This window comes from Lygodium microphyllum, chromosome 2, assembly GCF_053477565.2.
Source record: "Lygodium microphyllum isolate KBCC chromosome 2, Lygodium_microphyllum_v1.1.10, whole genome shotgun sequence".
NCBI classification, from domain to species: Eukaryota; Viridiplantae; Streptophyta; class Polypodiopsida; order Schizaeales; family Lygodiaceae; genus Lygodium; species Lygodium microphyllum.
The window spans coordinates 155,858,425-155,882,587 of record NC_141136.1 but is presented as its reverse complement, the minus strand read 5'-3'; the positions used below and the strand labels follow the sequence as shown (position 1 = coordinate 155,882,587).

The 24,163-nt window shown below is 43.2% G+C and overlaps 1 protein-coding gene across 6 annotated transcripts in view; it reads left to right on the top strand.

Moving 5' to 3' along the window:
• The window catches only part of LOC148040510 (yacP-like NYN domain protein), a 141,071-nt gene that overhangs the window by 47,893 nt on the left and 69,015 nt on the right, over positions 1 to 24,163 (top strand). For all 6 annotated transcript variants that reach the window (XM_087700124.1, XM_087700102.1, XM_087700095.1 and 3 more), the window contains exons 2-5: positions 13,552 to 13,623; positions 13,726 to 13,829; positions 13,952 to 14,121; positions 14,905 to 14,974. In XM_087700124.1, coding sequence (XP_087556250.1) covers positions 13,552 to 13,623; positions 13,726 to 13,829; positions 13,952 to 14,121; positions 14,905 to 14,974 — 416 coding nt within the window. The remainder of the gene's footprint in view (positions 1 to 13,551; positions 13,624 to 13,725; positions 13,830 to 13,951; positions 14,122 to 14,904; positions 14,975 to 24,163) is intronic.

The window sequence follows — 24,163 nt, the reverse complement described above, 5'->3', positions numbered from 1 at the left end:
AACGCAGGCTGAAAACAGCCCCAAAACAGGTCGCCTGGCTGCTACAGCAGTCGCCTGATCAGCAGGGGTACAAAACAGTCCTGAAATTAGCAATAAAACACAGCAGAAACACACATCCTGAAAACTGATACCATGTCAGAAGTGGAGCAGCGGTGGAAGCATAAACATGTGCTGAAATAAACTGCTGAAACACCAGACAAAAAGGGAAAAGAAAAGAACACGATACAGATGAGAACTCAAATGTATGCACGGGAAATGGAATCCATATATCTGAACACGAGACAGTCGCATACAACAGTGAGTCACTGGCTGCGTGGGCACTGGCACTGGCTCTGGCTCTGGCTCCTCTCTCCACAGAGTCTGCAGATGGTGAAGATGATGATGATGATGATGCTGACTGAGGAGGAGCAGTGAGTATAAATAGGCTGAAAAAGTGGGGAGCAATAATGCTGGTCGGACAGCATTAATGCTGGCCGACTGGTGCATAAAAATGCTCCACTGGCATAAAATGCCACACCAGAAAAAAACCTAAAATACCTAATAAAAATGCCCAGCCCAGATCAAGCTCAGACTCACACATGAGCTGACAAATACTTTGCTAACTACTCTGCTAACAACGTGAACTATTGCAGTTGGCTACAGCTTTAGTCATGAACCTATATTGAGGGCTTTTGCATATGTTGGTTGGTTGTTTTTGTGCACTTGATTTGTTGATTGTAGGTGTGAGCTTTGAGGATGATACACAACTGATATTGGAATAGGTGAATCTCTCGTTGTGGCAGCTTGGTGTGTTTGGACTCTTAGTAGGAAAATCATATGCTATGTTGAGTTTGATAGCTGAATGGGATGGATTCTTTAACAGTTAAGGTTTATAGCTGCAGAATATCGATGTACTTATGCTATAGAGAAAGCAGTTTAAGACTTTCTTTGGCTAACTTTGAGACAAGAGAGGGATACTTCTGTAAGGAATTTGCATTGCTTGAATGGAGCTATTGGGTTTGTTGTATCCCTTTGTCTTAGTAGACAGTGAGCTCTTAGACTTAATGTGATCAATGTGGTAGCAGTTGGGTACATGTATTGATGCAATTTGGGATTTCCTTTTGAAAATTTGGGGATTTTGACCAAAATCGTCAAATTTGTGCCCGAGAATACATTTGGAGCAGAAATTGTGGCAGAATTTTGGGGATTTCACATGGAATTAGCGCATTGACCTATAAATGTGGCTGTAATTGCTTGTGGAGTGCAGTAGCAGACATTCTCTAATTGTGGAAATCAATTTGCAGATTTGAAAATTTTGAAAATTCTTGATTTTCATTGCTGGTTGGTACTTGCAGTGTACCGTTGTCATTTGTGTGACATTTGGGCTTGCATTTGCTGACTTTTGAGTCAATTTAGTGCTGCAAATCATGGCTGGAAACAGTGACAACAACAACCTTCTGCACATTAAGAAGCTTGAGGGCATGCACAATTTTGCAATATGGCAAAAACAGTGCTACAATGTCTTGGTGTAGAAGAAACAGGTGAAGCCCATCGAAGTGAAGGGAATAAGACTCAGAGGTATGGAACAAGAAGAGTGGGATGATTTGGATGAGCTTGCACGCTCTTACCATAAAGCTCTCAGTATTAGACAACTTGCTCTTTAACATTGAGAAGCTGAATTTTGCATATGCAATGTGGCAAAGACTCGAAGAATTGTAGGCTCAGAAAAGTGTAGCTAGCAAGGTTTATTGGCTGAAAAGGTTGATGGACCTTCGTATGAAGGAAGGTACAGCTATGTGTTTACGTTTGAACGAGTTTAACTCAATTTTCAGTCAGCTGATTGCTTTGGATTTCCACATTGATGATGAGTTCAAGGCTATTTTCTTGCTATGTACTTTACCTAAAAGTTAGGATACTTTTAGGATAGCTTTGAGTAACTCAAGTGCTCAGCTTTTATATTTTGATGTGGAGAGTTCTTTGTTGATGGAAGAACTCAACAAGCAAAATAATTCAGCAAACAAGTTTTCTAATGCATTGCGCACTAGGGGCAGATTTCAGCAAAAGGACAATTTTGAAAATAGCACGCATCAAGTCTCGTGGCAAAAATGTGGAGCATTATCATTCTGGCAAGAAAGGGCAGTACAAATGGGACCATTTTCAATTGAAGAAAGAGAATGACAAAATCAAAAACATTGAAGACAACAAGGTTGAGAAAAAGGTCAACCAACATACAAAGAAAAGAAGTGTGAAGATAGAGGAGGTAAATGTAGTAACTCATGAGAATGATAGTGATAGTGATGTACTTATTGCTTCTTCTTTGAGTGCACATGCATTGATTGCAGATTTTGATGATTGCATGCATACTTGGATGCTTGATTCAGGTGCGCCTTTTCATATTACACTACATCATGAGTGCTTTTTTAATTACAATGGTGGTGCATGTGGTATTGTTTACTTGGGAGATAACTATGCATGTAAAATTGTAGATATTGACAATGTAAAATTGGAATTTCAACATGGCTTCGTGTTTATTTTGCGTAATGTGAGGCATGTATCTCATGTGTCCAAAGCCTCTCAACACTTTTGTGACAACAAAGGGATTCAAATACAATACTATCACATACTGCTTTACCTCATGATTTTGGGTAGAGGCTATTATGATAGCTGTACACTTGATTAATTAGTCACCAATAGGTCTTTGGGAGAGGGAGTCTCTCAAGAAGCGTGGTTAGACAAGCCACCTTCGTATGCTCACTTAAGAGTGTTTGGCTGTGAGGCATTTGTGCACATTCGCAAGGAAGAACACAATAAACTTGAGTCAAAGTTTGTAAATGTATTTTCCTAGGATATGGTGATGAGGGTGAAATGGAGTAAAAAAAGGAAAATTGTACGCAACAATGATGTTATCTTTCGGGAAGATTGCATGTATAATCAACCTGAAAAGATTAAGGAAGTCAGAAGGGTTGCATTTTAGGAAGATGTACCGATAGGAAAGTAGAGGATGCCTGCTAGATATCAGCAAATACCATTGTAAATGTCCCTAAAAATGCAAGGAATAATAGTGAAAATAGCTGTTAATGCAGATTTGCAACCTGAACAACTAGCAAATCTTGATCATTGGGCCCGTAGATCAACTAGAATGCAAAGATAGCCAGATAGGTCTGTTCCTAGTGTCAATTATGTGGTTGATTATGTCATATTGACAGATTGTGGTGAGTTGTCATGCTTCAAGGAAGCAATGGACAGAAAAGACAGCGAGAAATGGCATAAGACTTTGCTGTCAGAGATGGAATCTCTCATAAAAAATGGCACTTGGGATTTGTTACATTTGCCTAAAGGGCAGAAAGTGCTACCATACAAATGGGTTTACAAAATGAAAGTCACTTTTGATTCTTTGCTAGGATACAAGGCACAACTGGTTGCTATAGGGTACAAGTAAGAACATGGAATTGATTTTGATGAAATTTTTTCTCTTGTAGTCGAAATGACTACTTAGTGAACCATTTTGGGCTTGGTTGCATCTAAAGATATGGAACTCATATAGATGGATGTAAAAACGGCCTTCTTACATGGGGATCTGCATGAGGAGATCTATACGTAGTAGGCTAAGGGTTTTGTTGCATAGGGGAAAGAGCACATGGTATGTAAACTCAACAAGAGTTTGTATGGACTGAAACATGCACTACGAGAATGGTTTTATAAATTTGACACATTTATGTAATCTCAGGGATTCCATAGATCTCAAATTGATCACTGCTTATACACAAAGAAGGCAGCAAATGACAGCCTTCTTTTCTTAGTTTTGTATATGGATGACATGTTGATTGCAGATAGGGATATTCATGCCTTGGACTCCTTGAAACAAAGCCTACACAATAACTTTGATATGAAGGATCTTGGTGAGGCCAATCATATTCTTGGCATGTGTATACTCAAGGATAGATCGCAGGTTCTTCTCTATTTGTCACATCAAGAGTATATTACTAAGGTTATGCAGCATTCAATATGGAGGGGGAGAAAGCCATTGGTGTATTGTTGCCTCCATATGTGAAACTTAGTGCAGATGACAGCCCTACATCTGATGATATAAATGCTGGGATGGCCAGGATTCCTTATACTTCAGTTGTTGGTAGCTTGATGTATGCTATGGTGGATATCATGAGATACCTTAATGACACAAAGAACTCGTGCATCTGCTTTGGGAAGCAGAAATCATTTGTTGTTGGCTTCACAAATGCAGACTATGTTGGTCATCCTGACTGCAAGAAGTCTACTTTAGGATATGTGTTCACATTCACAGGGGGAGCAGTCTCTTGGTTATCTAGGTTGCAAAAGTGTGTTGCATTGTCTACTATAGAGGCAGAGTATGTGGCTGCCACTGAGGCATACAAAGAGGCTTTATGGCTTTCACCTTTGGTGAGAGAGCTTAGCATTAGAGAGGTTTCTACCCTCCATTGTGATAGTTAAAGTGCTCTATCATGCTAGCATGGGATCTTGTTTTTCATGCACAGACAAAGCACATACAAGTAAAGTATCATTTTATTAGGGATGTACTTGACAACAAGAGCATTGAGCTCGTCAAGGTACATACAGATGATAACCCTGTAGACCTTCTCGCGAAGGGTCTTTAAGCAAAGCGGTTTGCTCATTGCTGCTAGAGGATGGGGGTTTGGGTAATATATGCGTATTTCAGCTTTGTACATACATAGACTTACTTGATTCTTTTCTCTACCTTCATGCACGTTACCTTTAGGTGGAAGGTTGTTGGGAATAAAGCGTCACCATGCCTTTTACGTTGTTCGAGTGTGCATGCACCCTTACACATGTACTTTATATATATTAACAAAACAAAAAGTGGTACACTTCGTCATTGTACCCACACATTGAGTGTCATGCTCTCACTCTCTTTTTCACTCTCTACTCTGCTTTCACTCCCTCTCCCATTGTGCATATCTCAACCCAGCATTTTGTCTCGATCCTCATGTACTGGACATCATCGTTTTCAATATTAAAGAAATATGATAAAGGGAACTCACCTTGAGGGCCAATTTGGTGTCATCTACTGTGTAAGAGCGCTCTAGTTCTCAAGTTCTTTGTGTCATTTATTTTCTTTGTCGAATTGAATAGTGTGTGCTGTAAGTTTATGTTCACTACTTATAGACTAGATGTACAGGCCAATTTCATTGACTCAGAAAGTTTAATGTGCTCATCCATAGTTAAATTTGGTTGTATGCATTAATTGACCCTTGCTCAATAACCAACTTGTAGAATCTCTGAAGTCTTTGAAGGCACTTTATCATGGAGGTTCACTGTTGCGAGGACAAAATTTTGATACATGGCTTAGCATTTGATTAAGCTATTAATCAAATGTGCAAGTGTGAGGTGCAAGTTAGTTGTTTCACAATGATGGGCCAAGGATCTCGAGATGTTAGTGGGTATCAAAAGTAAAAGTTGTAATAAGTTATGTTAGTCAGGTACCTAGTGTCAGATTTTGACCTAGAAGATTTTATTAGCCATTTGGTGACATTAGGAAGTAGTTGACTAATGCTAGTGCGGGGGCTAATAAATGCTTAGGAATACTTGGATGAAAAATTGGCCTAGCCAATTTAATTGTTGGCTGGTGCAATTATTTTTTGAGCAAGAAGTATTGATTAAATTAATTTTTAGAGTTAATATTATGAAAAGTAATTTAATTGGACTGAAAATTGCTACAAAATACAATTGTAAGGCTGCCACTTTGCAAAACTTGCCCATGCAAGTAAGAGAAAGGCTATTAGAGACTGTTGGAGCCTCATTCGAGCATGGTGGAGGTTGGGAGAGGAAGAGAGAGAGTTGCTGTTGCAAATTTCCAGCCATTGGAGCTTGTTAAAGAGTTGCCCTCGACTGATCAAGAGGCCATTGGAGGTAGGCGATAGCCCATGTAGGTCATCTATAGGTAGGTGGCAACAATTTTGGGGTCCACAAGGGCAAGCAACTGCATGTGGGGCTCTTGTTGATGGTGGGCTGTAGTGAATCAGCCATTCACAGCAGGGAAACATCAAGTTTCGGCCAAATTTGGTGATGAAACTCGGAAATTTCTCTCTTTTTGGCTCTCTCTCCATTCTTTCAGCCAATTCATAGCTTCCCTCAAAAGATCTCAGCCAAATCCAGTCCCAAGAGGGTGCAATTGAAGAATTTCTGCTGCTGAAGCCTAATTTACAACAGAAATTAGGGTTTACTAGCCATTTTTGGAAGAGTGCTCAGAAATTGGGTGCCAGTACTCGAAATTCAAAAGCTGAAATATGGGGGTTTCAGAGAATTTCAAGAGACCAGCCAGGCAACATTAAGTTTGGGGCAGAATTTGTCTTCTAAGGATCAAAGTGACAGCCAATCTTGAGAATCTCAATGTATTCCATTGAATTTACAATAAAAGATTAAGAAATACTGCAACGGGTGCCAATTTTTGGGGCCAATACTGCATCCATTGTCCATGACTAAGCGGTAACATTTGGATTTCAGTTTATGTGAATTTCATGCTTGCTGTAATTAGTGTTAAATCAGGTTATTTACCATCCTATCTGAGAAGGAAGGCTGGTTTCATTTGCTTACCATCTATGCATCTTTGTTATCTTGATTGGAAATTGAAATCATATTGTCATTAGCATGTGATGTCATATCATGAGGAAAAGCGTGGCAGTTGGTATGAATAAGATGGCATAGGGGTATTTTCAATTTTTCAGAAACATCAGAGTTGACCATACTATTTTGGCCCTGGGGTTCTTAGGGCATTCTTCCAGCTTGTAGCTGTGCTCGTGATTGTCTAGGTAGAAAATAATTGCTGCTCTTTTTGATATTGAACCTCCTCAAACAAACCCTGTCTTCTGCTAGAGCTGAAGGAATGCCCTCCTTGTTGTCTTTCTGGCTCCTCTCATCTTTGGGAGGCATAGGAACATGCTAGAGAGTTATTATTAGAAGGGGACCTGGTGGGCTGCAGCTTGAGAGGGTGCTCTGGATGAAGTCCATGGCCATTGCTTTGCAAAGTGCATCCACCAGTCCCTGAGGCTGAGCTTACAGCCTGCGCTAGCCTTGAACTGCATTATGCATCTCATTGTGTCCTCCACACTAACTCCTATGAAAAGGTTGAAGACGTTAAAAACAATGGACTTTGGGTTTCATGGCAAATGTAGCTAGACACTCTTAAAAACTCCTTTGGAAATTACAGAATGAACCAAAAACCTGAAATCTGAAGGCCTGTGCAAAGTACCATGTACATTTGAGAGCCTGAGTATGCTACATGACTGGGGATGCACTACATGAAAGGAAGAAGGGAAAGAGGTAACTGAAGCCTTGGGTGCAATATTGGAGCAAAGTGAGAAGTGGGCTCTTCATGGCCCTTTGCTACCCTAAGTGTGGTATACCAGCAATCCAACTCACATGCATGGTTTCAACACATGCATTTTCTGAGGTGAAGCAGATCTCTGTAGTGATGGCATGAGGTCCCTTCATAGACAGTTTATCAAGGCTCTAAGGAGGCCATATGTTCAGTGAATAATTTGATGAGCTCTTGACACATGTCAATCAAGAGTGCCATGTCAAAGGCAGGGCACATTTCAGTGGTACATAGCAATGGAGGTGAACTATCAGGGCTTGACCAACTCATGACATGGCAAACAGGGGGTGAGCTATTAAGGCTTGGGTAACTCAGAGCAACTTTGTAGACTGCGGTAATGCAGGTTATGTCAAACCTGGTAGTGGTGATTCTTGTAAGGGTAAACATTGCTGCTTTCCCAACAATGGGGACGTGCTATCACTGATGTCTATGGCTGGTCATGAACAGGTGATTTCAACCCACTATTGTGGCTTGTGATGGTGGGTCGAAGTTGTTGTTAATGGTGCTTAAAATTTGCAAGTGGCTTGGCCGCTCCATAATTTTATAACCCTGTAACATTCATGTTAGTGTGTGGGATCTTTTTATTTTTATTTGCAAGTAAAGTGTGGGTAATTATATTACTCAGAAGGCTGAATACAACGAAGTGCACATGCTCAACAGAATAGTTGTAGCTGATGCAAATCACAAATCCATCATGTATACAAGCTTCTCAAGGCGGTCTAGGGGGGATGGGGGCAAGAAGCCATGGAGGGGGGGTGTATCGTCATCTGGGGCTGCCCGCCTACATCATGAAAAACAAGTCATGACTATTAAAAGATGACGTACCAGAAGGTGACTTACCAGCGAGATAGTAGGGTTTGCAGGGAGGAGCACGGATTGAACTCGGCAAACATGGAGAAGAGAGAAGAACTGTGATGAATGGAATGATGAAGATCTGAATCATGGAGTGAATGTGATACAAGGGAACAAGGGTGCTGTAGCACAAGGAAGATGATAAAGATAGCCACGAACCACGAACCGCAATGTCCTCCTGAGGGGGTGTAAGGGTATTGGAGAAGCTGGAGAGAAGAGGTGACGAACTGAATGAATTAGCCGTGAGGAATGAATGAGAGAGTGGCCTATAAATAGGCACAGTCAGTCTAGGGTGGTGCCTCTTTTTGGGGCTACAAATCCTAAACACAAAATGCAGAAATGCAAAAACGCAAACTGCGGGTGAAGGGTTTCACAACACCCCAACTCAGGCCCAAAAAGGGAAACAAGAGAAGAGTGAGGTGGAGATGCAATGCTACATGCTGAAGAATGCTAATGCAGCAGGTGCCACTCGGATAGTGTCCCTTGTGGGAAAATTGTTCACTTGCCCAATCACCCTAGTACAAAGATGATGAAAACATGCAATGCATAGGAGGAATGTTGAACTTTGTGTGGTGTTGAGAACCATAAGGATATGTCCGTACTGGATCTCGGGAGGTGTCTCCATGCTGACTAAGGGATAAAGAAGATACATCTTGTAATATGAGAATACCACTTGAAAGGAGACCTTTGAATATAGTCAGGAGACTGGATGAGCTGTAGAACCCGAAATTAAACCTCCGGAGAGAAGCCACTAGCTCCGTGACTCCGTGCTGGAAGGAATACAAAGGCCTAGTCACCAAGTCACTGCTGTTGAAGATTCAAGGGCCCTGATCTAAGTAACATTCTATTATAGACAATTAGACAACATAACTTTAATAACATATGAATACTGGAGATGCTTAATCCTAAACTTAACATTCTATTCTTACCATGCCTATCATAAAGAATTTTTCTTAGGGCCCTGATCTAAGTAGGTCCTCTAGATCTTGGGTATGAGTAGAGGAAATGACTGCTCAAAGGAGAGCCACTCCTCGAAAGTGAAAGGTGGTGTGTGAAGAACTTCATGGCACTCATGAAAGGGAATCCAATCACTCATGGCTCACGGGCTGCGAAGCATCTAATGACGAAAAGGAAGTGCCGCCAGTTGTGCCGAAGAAGGTATTTGGGTCTTGGAAGAAGAAGCCGGAAAGCACCCAGAAGTGGCCTCTTGAACTTGAGTGGAAGAGGGTGGAGAAGAAGGAGGCTCAGGATGAGCCAAGGGTGGGAAATAATTATGACCTCTCAAGAGAGTGGACTATGGAGGAGATGTGGGCTCAGGATGAGCCAAGGGTGGGAAATAATTATGACCTCTCAAGAGAGTGGACTATGGAGGAGATGTGGGCCGTGGAAGCCAGTGTACCCAGAAGTGGGTGGGGGGAAACCTCTGCGCAGTGGGGTGGTCTCCAGGAGGGCTTATCGCCTCGTAAGGTCTTGAAGCCTCCGTGTGCTTGAAAGGACTTAGCGCACGTTGGGTGCGGGTTATTGCCTTGAGCATAATACTTTGATAGCCGATGTAGAACGATCTCTATGGCCCAAAAAGGAGAGGTGGCACAAGGGAGTACCTGGTGGAAGACGCATATACTCCGGAGGAGTGGGGAGCAAAGGTCGATGTCGACAGTCTTCGGCGAAATGACCATTTGTGCTGCAGTAGGAACACCCAGTAAAGGGCAATCTGTCGGGGGAGATGCCATGGTACCGGAGTGGTAAATTGGATAAGGGAGGGTGGGAGGGAGAAAAAGGATATCTCCCAATGCGCAGTGGAAATGATAGAGAAATCAAATGTTGATGCCACTTGCCACCGGTCTTTGTCTTCTTTGATGAGGAGGATCTCTGTGGGAAAACGCAGCCAAGGAAGACTAAAAACGCAGGAAAAAACCAGTAGTAGCAGTCAACATGCTAAAATCAGCTCTGAACAGTGTGTGATAGGCTGGAAACAAGCGCCAGACTGTTGTAGACAGTAATGGCCAGCTTGGACCGTGATATCCTCCGTCTCCAGGGTGTGGGCAGCAAGCTGAAATATCTGAAATCTGCAAAAACGAGATTGTTTTCTAAATGGAGAGTGATCAGCAACAGTTGCTCTGCTGTAAGCATCTGCAAACTGTGGGTGGAAGGCTGGAAATAGGCGCCAGACTGTAGATGACAGCAAGGGAGACTACGATGTCCTCCGTGAAAGGGGTGTGGGAAGCAAGTTGAAAACACGTGAAACTTGCAAAAATGAGATTTTGATGCAGTAGAAGAAGAAGATAAGTGGATGCCGAACCCGGCATTGGTCTTTGCTTCCACTAGAGTGGAGGATCTTTGCCGTAGTTTGAGCAGATCCAGTTTTGATACCATGTCAGAAGATGACGTACTAGCGAGATAGTAGGGTTTGCGGGGAGGAACATGGATTGAACTCGGCAAACATGAAGAAGAGAAGAGGAGAGAAGAAACTTTGATGAATGGAATGATGAAGATCTGAATCATGGAGTGAATGTGATACAAGGGAACAAGGGTGCTGTAGCACAAGGAAGATGATGAAGACAGCCACGAACCACGAACCGCAATGTCCTCCTGAGGGGGTGTGAGGGTAGTGGAGAGGCTGGAGAGAAGAGGTGACGGAGTGAATGAATTAGCCGTGAGGAATGAATGAGAGAGTGGTCTATAAATAGCCACAGTCAGTCTAGGGTGGCGCCCCTTTTTGGGGCTGCAAACCCTAAACGCAAAAAGCAGAAATGCAAAAACGCAAATTGCGGGTGAAGGGTTTCTCAACAATGGCTGCCCTAAGTGCGCAGAAAGTGAAAACAGAGTTCCTGACGGGCTCAAGACTTGCCCTACACCTGGTTCCCCCGGCCGCAGAGGGAGTGGATGATGGAGTCCAAAGCTCTGCCAAAGTCACATATATTGAAAGGCAGTCCCCGCCAAAAACCACGTGACAGTGTGCCTTCTAAATGTGCCATTGTGTAAGACTACTTATGGTCTCCCATATCTCTGAGCGCTCTGCTCTAGGCTCCAATACTTGGCGGATGGGTAAAGCCTCCAAGCCGACCATTGCACAAGACCCAGCCTTGATGAGAAAAATCGCCTACATCCTAGCCTCATACAAGAGGTGACGGCCCTAGCTGATTGCTTGCCAGCAAAAAGCCCCCCACGAGATACATCCAAGGCTAGGTGCCACATGATGGAGAATACGACAGGCTCCTCTCCACACGAGCTGTGCCGCTTCGCAAGACCACAGGCAGTGCTTTGGAGTTTCCAAGTGCTGTTGTGTGCAGCACTTACAACCTCCATCTTGTTGCATCTAGGCCAATCAACTCCCAATAGCCAGACCCCTATATGCCAAAAGCCAAAGGAAATATGAAACCCTCCTTGGCCTCCAGCTATCCCATTGGCGACACCAGAAGGTGCGATGGAAGGCATCTGTGATGCTATGCTCCGCCCAATATTTGCCACGCGAAGGTGCCCAATCCATGTCTTCCTGCATCAGTACATGTCTATCAATCTTGGTTGTGTACTCTAGGAACCTTAGGCTTCTTGGCGACTGCAGTGGCCGGCCATACCCACTCTCCAGGATTCTACTCCAACTCATCAAGTGGCCTAAACTCTCATATCCAAAGGTGCCACTCCCGAAACTCCTCCCAGGGCACATAAGAGTCCAATTGCTAGGTCTTACCTTGGAGTTCGACCACATGGATCCTCCTCCAGGAAAGGACATCAATCTCCTCATCTTGCTATCCTTTGTCAAGAGCCAGACGCCCCCCATCCTGCGCGGTAAAGAAAGTCCTGCAAGGGGCACCACCCACTCTACTTGCCACCTATATAAGGGGATACCTGCCGGTGAGAATCTAGCAGCCCACACCTCCCTAGGCTCCACCGGCTCTTGGATCGTGGGATCTAGCCACTCCTGAGGGATTGCTAAGTCAATCTCCCTCCTCCTCAGCTCAGCACCTCGCTGACATCTTGATGCCCGCTGCAATACCTCTTGATCCGTCATCCTATACATCTCCCTCCACTTCTTGATAGTACGAGCAAGGCCAGCCTCCCAGCCAGCCCACTGGATGTGGGATTGCTCATCTATTTGTATCCCATCCCAATCTCTGACCTGGTGGTTCCAGACCACTGGTTGGCAGTCTATCTCCTCTTGGCATCCTGGGGGCCTCTGAACTAGGGCCTTGCGAAGGCCCTGCCACACTCGAAGTAAATTGCGGAGGAAGGAAGATCTGGGTGGCGTGATTTGGGCAGTCATGAAGATTCATCTCAAGGATGGCCTCCAACCCTTGCCAAGCCTTGGTGTACACTCCTGGAGACCCTCCTGCAAAAGGATCTTCCATTTCTGCCCACCTGGTGTGAGACCACCGACCACTAGCTTGCCCAAAAGGGTCAAGCTCTGGAACTTTGGGTCAATGATCCCAAGCCCTCCCTGAGACCGATGCCGAATGATGGTTGTCCACGCCACCTTGGCTCGGGAGTCCTTGGAACCGTATGAGCTAGCCCAGAGAAAATTCCGCACAAGGTGGCGAAGCTGAACCACACAAGACGAGGAGAAACACCAATAAGAGGCGATGTACCAAACCGTCGCTAGGAGGACCTGGTTGACCACCACCGCTCAAGTAGGTTAGCTTCCGCCTAATAGAGTCGAGAACCTAGAAGAAACTGCTGGGCAGGAGGAGTGATGTCGAACCCCACTTGGAACCCTAGATATTGAAAGGTTTGTCCCCTGCTCACCCATCTGAACCCCAGGTGGATACCCCACTTTGTGCTAGAGTTTGGATTTGTAAGAAAACCAGCCGACTTTTGCCAGTTGATTTTCGCTCCAGCTGCAGTGCAAAATACCTCTAGAACTAGTCTCACTCTCTCCAATATCAGCTCATCATCCTCTACATAAAGAGTGGTATCATCTGCATACTGTGAGTCGAGCAGCTCAGTCTCCTCCCTCACTGGAAGCTGTAGGCCACGTAACCCGCTCACTCGTGAGTGGAGGAAATAGGACGTCACCTCCCCAAAGAGTAGGAACAAAAATGAGGCAAGAGGGCAGCCTTGCTGGACAGATCTCTCTAGCTGAAACTCCTCCCCCCTCCTGCCACCAATGAGAACCCTGCTAGTGGCCGATCTGTAAAGTGTTGAAAACGTGGGATCTTTTATGAATTTAAGTGATATGAAGACATACACAAAGTTTGCTACATATTCTTGAATCATGGAGTTGTTTTGCATCCAGAACTGAAGCTTGAGATTGTTTCTTTTTGTTTTTTGCATCTTGACATTATATGTTCTGAGTGAGATGTTGGGATTATTTTTCTTATCATGCCTTTGACATTATGGATTTGTTGTATATTCAGAAACTGAAGCTTGATCCACCTAGGATAACTTCTAATGTCAAGATGAGCCTTCAATTTTTAAAGAGGATAAAGGTATGTCCATTTTAGCTGCACGCATGTATCCTGGATGTTCATGCACATACACATGTAGAGCTGCTTGCTGTTAACTTTACTTACCAAATTTATTGTCTTCAGGAAAATAAATCAGGAGCAAAACCAGCAACTAGTTATCGTAGAAGAAAAGTGGAAAAAATTGATACACCTACTGTTGAGGAAGAAGATTGGACAGATTATGACAAGTATGGAGTTTGGCAGAGTCTATTGTGGAACACTTTAACTATTTAAACTTGAGAATGGGCTTTTCATTATGATGCCGTAACTTGAGTATTATGGAGTGTCAGACATCTTTGTCTGCCTGCAGATTTCAGAAATCTTTTCTAGAATTTGAGATGGCAAGACCCGTGCTGCTGGTGGATGGCTATAATATGTGTGGGTACTGGCCTAAACTGAAGAAATTGTTTAAGAAAGGACGTCTTGATGCTGCTCGTCAAATCTTGTTGGATGAGTTGGTGGGATTCAGTGCAATAAGAAGTGAGTCTTCTGTAATATCTACATGATAGATCAAAGCAGTGCTTCTGTAATTTATATGTGATAGATCAAAGCAGTGCTTGTGTAGCATGCAAAAAAGCAGATGTGATTTCATTATCCATTTGATCAACATGGAATATGTAAAACAGAAAGGAGAAGGTCTAAATTTAAACGCTGTTGCAGAAAAGCTAGTCTCAAAAGATTGCAAGACATGTATGTCTTAGTCTTATCAGTTACCTTTACAAGAGCTCCTCTGTCATAGATACTGTAATATATATTCTTTGTATGATTTAAGGTCATTTTGTAACGCACATTTTTATAGAGCATTGCCTTTATTAATCAAGCTTGTCAATGAACAGCTTAGGTTGGCCAATGGCAATGTATTCACTCTACCCCGGTTCAAGTTTATTTGCCAGGATTTGTTATTGTGAATTAATGCTATACAATGTCAGAAGTCATGATGCTTACATTGAGGGTGCAGTATACACAAGATATGTGCTTTACACATGCTATCCTTCTCATACAGTTATGAAGTGAATCAGTGTGCCACCATATTGCTTTCATATCTATTACTGCTTACAGACTTATTCCAGGCAATCTTGTTGCATCCTCAGTGTTGGTTTATTTATGTAAAAAGGAATTGCTCCAGTCGAGGTGTTTATTTCCTAGTGTTAATTTTAGCTTGCATAAGGTATTTCTTTACTTGCATTTATTTGTCTGGCTGTTAATTGAGTGCTCATAAAGCTTTGTGCTTATGGATGCATGCTATTTTTAAGCTTTTCATAGGCACAAAGGTGGTGGTGGTGTTTGATGCTGCTGCTTCAGGCCTTCCAGATCATAAAGAAACATATCAAGAGTAAGTGGATTTTTCACTTGTCTTGTTTGGAAGAAAACTGTTGAATTGACTATGGTTTTAGCTGTTTAGGAACTCTTCTACTTGTGCTAGATTCCAAGTTTGCAGCTTCAATAATTTGTTATGTAGGTTATCATTGATAACCAAAGTGAGATGCTTAAAGTGGATTTTTGAGTCATTGCACTCAACTGCAATGAACTTGGGCTTCATTTCAGAGAGATTTAATTTCATCCACTTCATTGTAGTACCATTAGTAGAGTTTTATCATACTTTTGCTAATCAAGAGAACATGTGCATACTTTTGGATGCACCTTGTGGATTTCTCATTCTACATACTTTGGAGTCTGATCTATTTGTGGCAGGAATGTGTCCAAGTATAAACTCCCTAGAGTTTGGAAAATTATTCAGGTTGTTCAGAAGGTTTTTAGAGGGATGTCTCATTACTCCCTCTTCTGTCATTAGGTCAGATATTGGTTCTATGGACTCTTTGGACTCATAGGAACCATGCTTTTATGGACAATTGGGCATTTCAGCCTTATGTCTATTTTAGATTCTCATTGTGGCAATCATTATATGATTGTTGCCATGTTGGTGATATGAATGTTGACATGAGGATGTGTATTTTTATGCTTACCTTTGGCATTATTAAGTTGTGCATATATGAGCTACACATGTGAAATGAAAGTTAGTTAAGTGACAATGAGACCTTAGTAACCTTGGTGATCAGTGGGGATGACATTGGCGAAGTTGTAATAAGTTATGCTTGATAGGTACTAGGTAGTATGTGGTGTTGAACATTTAATTAGGTATTAGTGTCAGTGGTGACACTAGGGAATTTGCATTAATTAATTAATTAATTAATGCTAATTCTTATTTGTGATGGCAAGATGTGATCTATGATGGCGGTGATATACAATGCCAATAGACACTACAAAGGTATACAATATAGGTATTGTGAGTACAGGAGAGAGAGAGTGGGGGAATCTATGGATCTATCATTTGCTACCTCCATCTAGTGGGGATCGGGAGTTAGAGTATGTCATATACCCTTGGGATGCTGGTGTAGGGATAGCATCTAGTCCGATCTCCCATCTTTGATAGATACTGGTCGTGGCATCGGTGGATCTCCCTCATCTCTCTAAGGTGTAGCCTTTGTGTTTGGTACCCTAGTCTCCATGGTCAGCTTGCTCTTTGATCTCCTCAGCTCTCTGACTCTCACCCCGCTCTGTGCAGGGAAGTAATAGTGGGCAATATATAGCATCCAATCTTGTGATACCTCCACTCTGATCCACATGTATCATGCCTCCAGATCTAGGGACATGATGTTGACCCTATCCTGTACCTCATGTTGATAAAATCACAAACACATGATATGTATTTGGGGGATTGCACAAGGGTCACATTGCCTAGGTTAATTGGTTTGTCTTATGCTTTGTATCTATCAATAAAGGGAGAGTCTCCCTACACCCACTACACTGTATGAATCTACCTTTAGCCACCAACCTTATCTACCTAGAAACCACTAGTAGAAAGGCACCTACCAAAACCACTACCCTAAACCACCTGTGTGTAAGCCTATATAAAGGCACCCTTTCTACATGAATAAGCAAGTCTTTTTGCATTATACTTTCACTTTGGCCCATTGTACTTGTGTAGTCTCTTTCCCTCTCATTCCTCTTTTGAATATTTCAGCATGGTATCTTAGATCATCGTGAGGTATGGACCTTTGGAGACCTTCTCTCAAAGGATATGGCTATTATCATGGCATTGAGATTGAAGAGGAGATGCCCTGTGGTGCATCTACATCTGCTGCTGAAATGGCTTGATGCTCACCGTCATTCTCATCTGCAACCCTCTCCATTGATGAGCTACTATCATGCTGGTTCACAGCCCCTACTGAAGAGCTACTGAACAAGCTGAAAACTGGTCTCTTGTAGCTACTGAGGAGGCACCATTCTTCCTGCTCTTTACTGTCCAACCATGGAGAAAGTCTACCACCAGATGTAGTAAAAAGAGCAAGCTGAAATAAGACACAGCTTCATCACGACCTTCCTTGAGCCAAAATAGTCCTTCATTTGAGTTGAATACTCATCTCCTTATTACTGCTGGTTTCATCTCCAATGAGATGGAGTTAATGCTGGCCTCTGACATGATTGTGATTTATTTCTCTAATAGATCTGTTCTGATCTTTGGTGAGCTACCATAACCAGGATCTCTACAGATCTGAGATGTATTACTGCTATGGGGTGTTTTTTTCTCACTGTTGAGCTGCTGTTACATACATTGATGATCTAACGTATTGTCTACTCATTCAACCGCCCATGGATGCTTCTCAGTTAAACTGAGGCTGCTTTAATGTATTTAGATACTTCTGTGATGTAACTTCTCAGTGAAGAGCATGCCATTGTTCTCTGCAGTATTGCTGCTCATACTCTTCTCTTCTATGGCTACTATTTTCAACACAGCATCATGAAAGAAATTAACTTACAATATTTTTCTCAGTTTCTCAACCATTTCTCAAATCTGCAAACATGGCTTCTACTGGAGAAGGGGGAACTACTAAGTTCAAAGGATATGCATTTCACACATGGCAGATAAGGGCGGAGGGATCAATTGTGAATGGAAAAGAGAAAAAGCCATGGAAAGCAACTCAAGTAGCTGCCTGGAAAGTAAGAGACGACAAAGCCCAAGCCATTATCAAGTTGGAGCTAGATGATATTTACATTTATCATTTGGATGGATGTGATAGTGTAAAAGATACTTGGGATCAACTCAACAAGTCGGTTGGAGCTCAATCCAAGAGTTTGAAGTTTGGTTTACTGATTGAATTCTTTCGTTTAGAAATGAAATTTGAGTCTTCTCTTGCATCTCTTTTGAATCACATGAAAGGATTGTTAGCTCAACTTGTAGGAATTGAACTTAAAAGTTAAAGAAGACATCGGCATTGGTGTCTTACTTAAAGCCCTGCTTGAAGAGGATGATCATGTGGTAACTGCTCCTATCAACATGTCCTCTTGTGGGCTAGTTGAAGTTGAAGCCTCTCTTCTAGAAGAAGAAAAAAGACTGAAGTTCAAGCAAGAGATCAATGCAATTCCAAAGCACAAGGCTCTCGACACTGAATCCAAGTTCAAAGGGAAGAATAAGGTCAATCACAATGAGCCCATTATGTGTGACTTTTGTGACAAACCTGGCCACTAGGAGATAGAACGCTTTGACAGGAAGAGAGCCCAAAAGGCACTTCTTATGAAGATAGTTCAAGAGAGTGATGAATAAGGAAAGAAGACAAGCGGAACCAAAAGAAGAAAAGCTTCATGAAGCCCTTTCCATAACCTTGAAGAAGAACAAGGGAGCTAAGAAGGCTCCTTCTGATGTTTCAACCTTTAAAAAGTGTGCATTCTCTTTTGTAATTCTCTGAAGTCATGTCATGAAATCTTGTAACCTTTATTTGTATCAGCCTTTGCTAAAATCATCTAGGCTAAAGTCCAAGTCCCTAGACCATCCACATCTCTGAGCCACAAGTGATCAAGTAAATAATACTTTTGATCATCTTGGTGTGAAGAAAGCTGCTAGCGTTTGCACTAAGGGAACACAGAGTGTACGACCACGATAGAAACACGAAGAGACAGACACAAACATAGAAAGCAAAACTCAAAACTCAAACACAAACAAAAGAAGGGAAAGAAGAACACAACTTTGAAGTGAATGAATACCGCAAATGAATGTAAGAGTGTATGGATACTCAAGGGTAGAGTAGTGTGTTAGAGAGTGACGTCCACTGGAGATGGATCCAAAGTGTGTGACCACCAGTCGAACTGTGAAGAGAGAGGAATCTGCAAAACACTGACACTAGAGGCTGCTGGAGATAGAGGCGACAACTACAGAAGGTGATGAAGATGCTGGCGATGGCTGGAGGATGCCAAACGCAGCTTGGAGGAAGGCGCCAAACAGTGGGCGATAGCTTGGAGGAAGGCACTAGGGCATTGCAAGGGCTGATGGAGAGGTGGCAGCAGACTTGAAGGCTGGACAGCCACATAGAGGTAGACTGATGGCTGAAATCTGCACTTAAGAGTGTGAAACCTGCACAAATGGGAATAAGGCTGAATGGGGGCAGCCTGTCTATTTATAGATATTGAAGGGTGCCCCATAGAATTAGGGTTTTTGGGGGACCACTGAAACTCTCTCGGACTACCCCCCTTTTTAGGGTTTTTAATTAAGTAAGTGTGTTTTGGGGCTGTTTTAAGAATGCTAATCAGCTGGAAAGCGTGTTTTAGCTCAATACCCCCTCTCAGGCCCAAAATGGAGCCATAAGGTTAGGCTAGTCACTTTGATTTTTTACTTAACCCAAGGCATCCCACCCTAAAGCAGCTAGGGCATAGGACAAAGGGTATACATCGATTGCCTAGTGGCCGACCAAGACTACAGAGGCGATGGCTATCTCACCAAGTGAGTCCAAGTAGTCACCCCAGAGAGGATAGGGCATCGGACCAAGGGTGCACGTCAGTTGCCCAGTGGCCTACCAAGTCCTACAAAGACAGATGGAACCACATTGAACATTAATTTTTTTAAAAAAGTGAGAGTTAAATTTTATGGGATATGGCGGATTGAGTAACAGTGATCCAGAAGACGGGAGTAGAGAGGGTGCACCCAACACATCACAAAATAGTACAAGCTTACCCATCCACTCAAGGGTGTCGATGACGAGGAAAAATATGATGAGGAAGGATGGTGGTGTGGTGTCAACAGCCGCCCGTGGAAATAGCTTAGGATCTGCTCAAGTGGTGCTTTGCACAATGAGATGCAAAGTATGCTACATGCTAAAGAATGCTCATGTAGCAGGTGTCACTTGGACAGTGTCCCTCGTGGGAAAATGGTTCACTTGTCCAAGCGCCCTAGTACAAAGATGATGAAATCATGCAATGCAAAGGGGAAATGTACAACAGGGGGGGAGAAGCCGATGTCGAAGACAAAGTGTTGAAGCCTGTAGAATACCAAGAAGGGTAGGAATCCCCTCTCAACCTAGATGTAGATGCCGAAGAAGGAAGAGGAGCCTGATGTCAGGCTTCGTATGGTACCGAGAACCATAAGGAATGGAAGATGATGAAGATGAAGTGGATGAAGCACCTTGCTGGAAGAGCAGGGTAGAACTTACCACCATGATAGTATCGAGAGAGATGTTGCACGATTTGCCTCGGGAGGGGAGACCTCCATGTTGGAAGAAGAGCAAGCACTCCTAGGATGATGAAACCATGAAAGGAACGATGCGCATCCCCACGCCTCTAGCCCAGGTAGGACCAAAGAAATCTGCAAGTTAGCCCTACATTGAAAGATAAAACCCTGCAAAAGAGATAAGAATTTGCAAACACAGAGGTTAATGGTGAGATGCTTCAAAGCAAAACATAACAGAGAGAAAATCTAATTGAAAAGACAATGCAATGAATGTGTATGTCCGTGAGTAAATGCAACAAAAGACTTAAGAATGGAAAAGCTAAGGACAATGAATCCTATGGGCCTGGCTCTAAGAGTGTGAAAAATGGATGCTAGATTGACCTAGGGATCCTAAAGGACCTAGAGACATGCTAGTCTAAGGTGTCTACCATCGCGTACATCTAGTAGCAAGGCTTTGCCAAGGGAATGCTTGACGAGGTGGAGAGGAAGGTGAGATGGGTGCATGAAATGCAACGGGATTGGGACTTGTAGACCAATCAGCCAGTCCCTCAAGGGTAGTGAAAGAGACTGTTTGCTGAGGCTGTGCTTAGGCCACATGTCAAGTAGCAACAACGGGTGCTGAAGGAGCAGATGAAGTAGAAGCGGGACGTGTAGCCCCCTGGATTGTGCAGTCGCAGGTGTCTGCTGAGGCTTTTTAGGTGGAAGACCTTGGGCCTTGGAGTGATACTCCTCATCCACATGGTGTGCTCTTTGGCACTGTGTGCAAAATTAGTTTTAATTAGGGAGTTGGTGTCAGATAGATCTAGATTCTTTGGTTCCATCTGAGGAAGAGGAGTCACCCTTTGATTGGCTTGCCTTTGCATCTTGCGAGTTCTTGCCACTGTTGGTTTTCCCTCCCAAAGAAGAGGCAACCAACCCCCTCTGTTCTGAATAAGGCTGTGATGAGGATTTCTTGTGGAGTTGATCATGGAGCCTTGTGTAATGCAAGAGCTGGCACCAAACTCATAGAAGGTTGGTTATCAGGGCTGTGAGATGATGTGCTGAATGAAATTGAAGTATTTTTCGGGTTACTTATTCAAGAAGAACGTAACGTGATTGTCATTTGAATTTGGAGAGCCAATAGTGATGAACTCAGCGAGTAACCGCCGATATTCAGCCAGCTTGACTTTCAAATCATCCCCTTTTTTTTAATACAGAACTCTTGAAGCTCAAAGTCCAGATTTATGCATCGAGTACAATCTCAGGCTGCATAGCAGTTGAGAAGATGACTCCAACACTCTGACACGATCAGGAAGTGCTGTAACTGAGAGTGAAACTCAGGAAGAAATCCTGCATCAGCTCAACATTGGCTGTGGCATTGCGGGCTCTCCATTGACGGATGTAGTTAGGGTGAGCTAATTGAGGGTTCGACATAGACTCTGGACCAATGATGAGGTCCCAAAGGCCCTGAGACTTAAGCACTTGTTGCATGAAATTCGACCTGCTAAAACGAGTCTTATCCGTGAAGGCATTCTTAGCCGTTGCAATAGGAGTGGTAGTGCTCGAAGATGGGTAGTGTGAAAAAGTGTAATGGGGGTAAGATGGGGGAGTGGAGTGCACTTGGGAATGGGTCCCAAAGTGCCCACCAAGCACTCGCGTAGTGTGTAAGGTGGATCCATAGGTAGGGATGGGTTGACTAGGCATAGGCATGGTAGCCGTATGAGTAGCCCATGGTGGAGGTGGGATGGGAACACGTGGAGCAGAAGATGGAAATCCTTGCGTAGGTGTAACCCAAGGTAAGTGGGATGACGCACCATAAGCCGAGTATGGAATCCCCTGTGTCTGAGTGGTCATGTGAGAGGTGAATCTGGGGGTAGTGAGGGGGATGGCCATCACAACTGTCCCAGGTGCTATGGGTGTGCTCATTTATAGAAAGGTAAGCGGCATTGGGTTAAAGGGTGGCATTCCTCCTAATGAAGTACCATGGTGCAAAGAGGTAGAGAATGGGGTAGAGAAAGAGAAGGTGCTAGGAGTGGAGATGGAAGATCCAACCCCTAGTGTGTGTGAAGCGGATGTGGAGTGTAATCCGAGATTTTGAATTGATGAAGAGAGATGATCAAGGGTGGAGGTAGAAGAGGGTGGGATGGGAGGGAAGTGAGAAGTGTGTGTTACATACTCAAATGAAACAGAAGTTGTAGATGTACTTGAATTCCGTCTGCTTCGTGAGCTCCCTCTATTAAAGTTTACATATATGCAAAGCCATCCGGATCCTACACCTCAAAAGAAGAAACATGCAAGGGTTTTGATTCATTCAACTCAAAAGGGTTGTTCAAGCCTGACACGAGACCTGGCGGAAATGATGAAGATGGATCGCTAGACGCTCCAAATGCCGTATGTCCTCCATGATCGGAGAGATGGCTAGCCTCACCAACCGGTACGAATGTGATAGCAAAGCTTGTAGGAGGGGTGTAAACATTACCGTACTTGTTGCGATAGTACTTCCTAAAGTCCTCCTCTATCTTGTTTTAGTGAAATATGAAATAGGAGTAGAAAAAGAAGGTGAAGGTGAAAATGGAGTATCGTCCTTCCCAACAAGTCCATAATGCCATCTTAGGGCCTCTAGTGATGGAGAAGCCTAATAGGACATCATAGGAATTGGAGAAGGTGTCTGAGATATTGTGATTCGGTTACGAGTCGTATTGTGTGCCTCACACAAAGACTAGCTCTCCACAATATCGCAGGATACTCTTAACAAGAGCATCGGCTCTGATACCATGTAAAGAAAGCTGCTAGGGTTTGCATTGAGGAAACACAGAGTGTGCGACCACGTCAGAAATACAAAGAGACAGACACAGACACAGAAACCAAAACTCGAACCCTAAATGCAAAACTCAAAACTCAAACCCTAAATGCAAAACTCAAAACTTGAACACAGAAACTCAAACACAAACAGAAGAAGAGAAAGAAGAACACAACTCTGAAGTGAATGAATACTGCAAATAAATGTAAGAGTGTACAGATACTCAAGGGCAGAGCAGTGTGTCAGAGCATGACGTCCACTGGAGATGGATCCAAAGTCAGTGACTACCAGTCAAAGTGTGAAGAGAGAGGCATCTGCAAAACACTGACACCAGAGGCTAGTGGAGATAGAGGCGACAGTTGCAGAAGGTGATGAAGATGCTGGCAATGGCTAGAAGACAAATGCAGCCTGGAGGAAGGTGCCAAACAGTGGGCGATAGAGGCTGGAGGAAGGTGCCAGGGCACTGCAAGGGCTGATGGAGAGGTGGCAATAGTCTTGAAGGCTAGACAACCACGTAGAGGTAGACTGATGGCTGAAATCTACACTCAAGGGTGTGAAACTTGCACAGACGGGAATAAGGCTGAATGGGGGCAGCCTGTCTATTTATAGATGTTGAAGGGTATCCCAAAGAATTAGGGTTTTTGGGGGACCACTGAAACTCTCTTGGACCACTCCCCTTTTTAGGGTTTTTAATTAATTAAGTGTGTTTTGGGGATATTTAAGAATTTTAATAAGTTGAAAAGCGTGTTTTAGCTCAACACTTGGGAGCACAAGCCAATGAGCCTTTATGACACTCAAGGGTGGACATATCCTTGGTAAGTCATGTGGTGGCTAAGCTATTGAAAAGATGGTCATGCACAAAGCTATGTACAATCATGAGTTTGAAGGGGGGTGTTAAAATCACAAACATATGATATGTATAGATGGGATCACAGAAGGTCACATTGCCTAGGTTACTCGATTCATCCTATGGTTTTCATCCATTAATAAAGGGAGAGTCTCTCTACACCCACTACACTATGTGAATCCACCTTCAATTGCCAACTTTACCCACCTAGAAACCACTAGTAGTAAGGAACCTACCAAAACAACTATCCAAATCCACTACCCTAAACAAGTCTTTTTGCATTGTATTTTTATTCAGGTCCATTGTACTTGTGTACTTCTTTCCCTCTCATTCCTCTTTTGAATACTTCAACATTTGTCTAATCAATACTACTACTCCTCTTGATCCTCACGTTGTACCT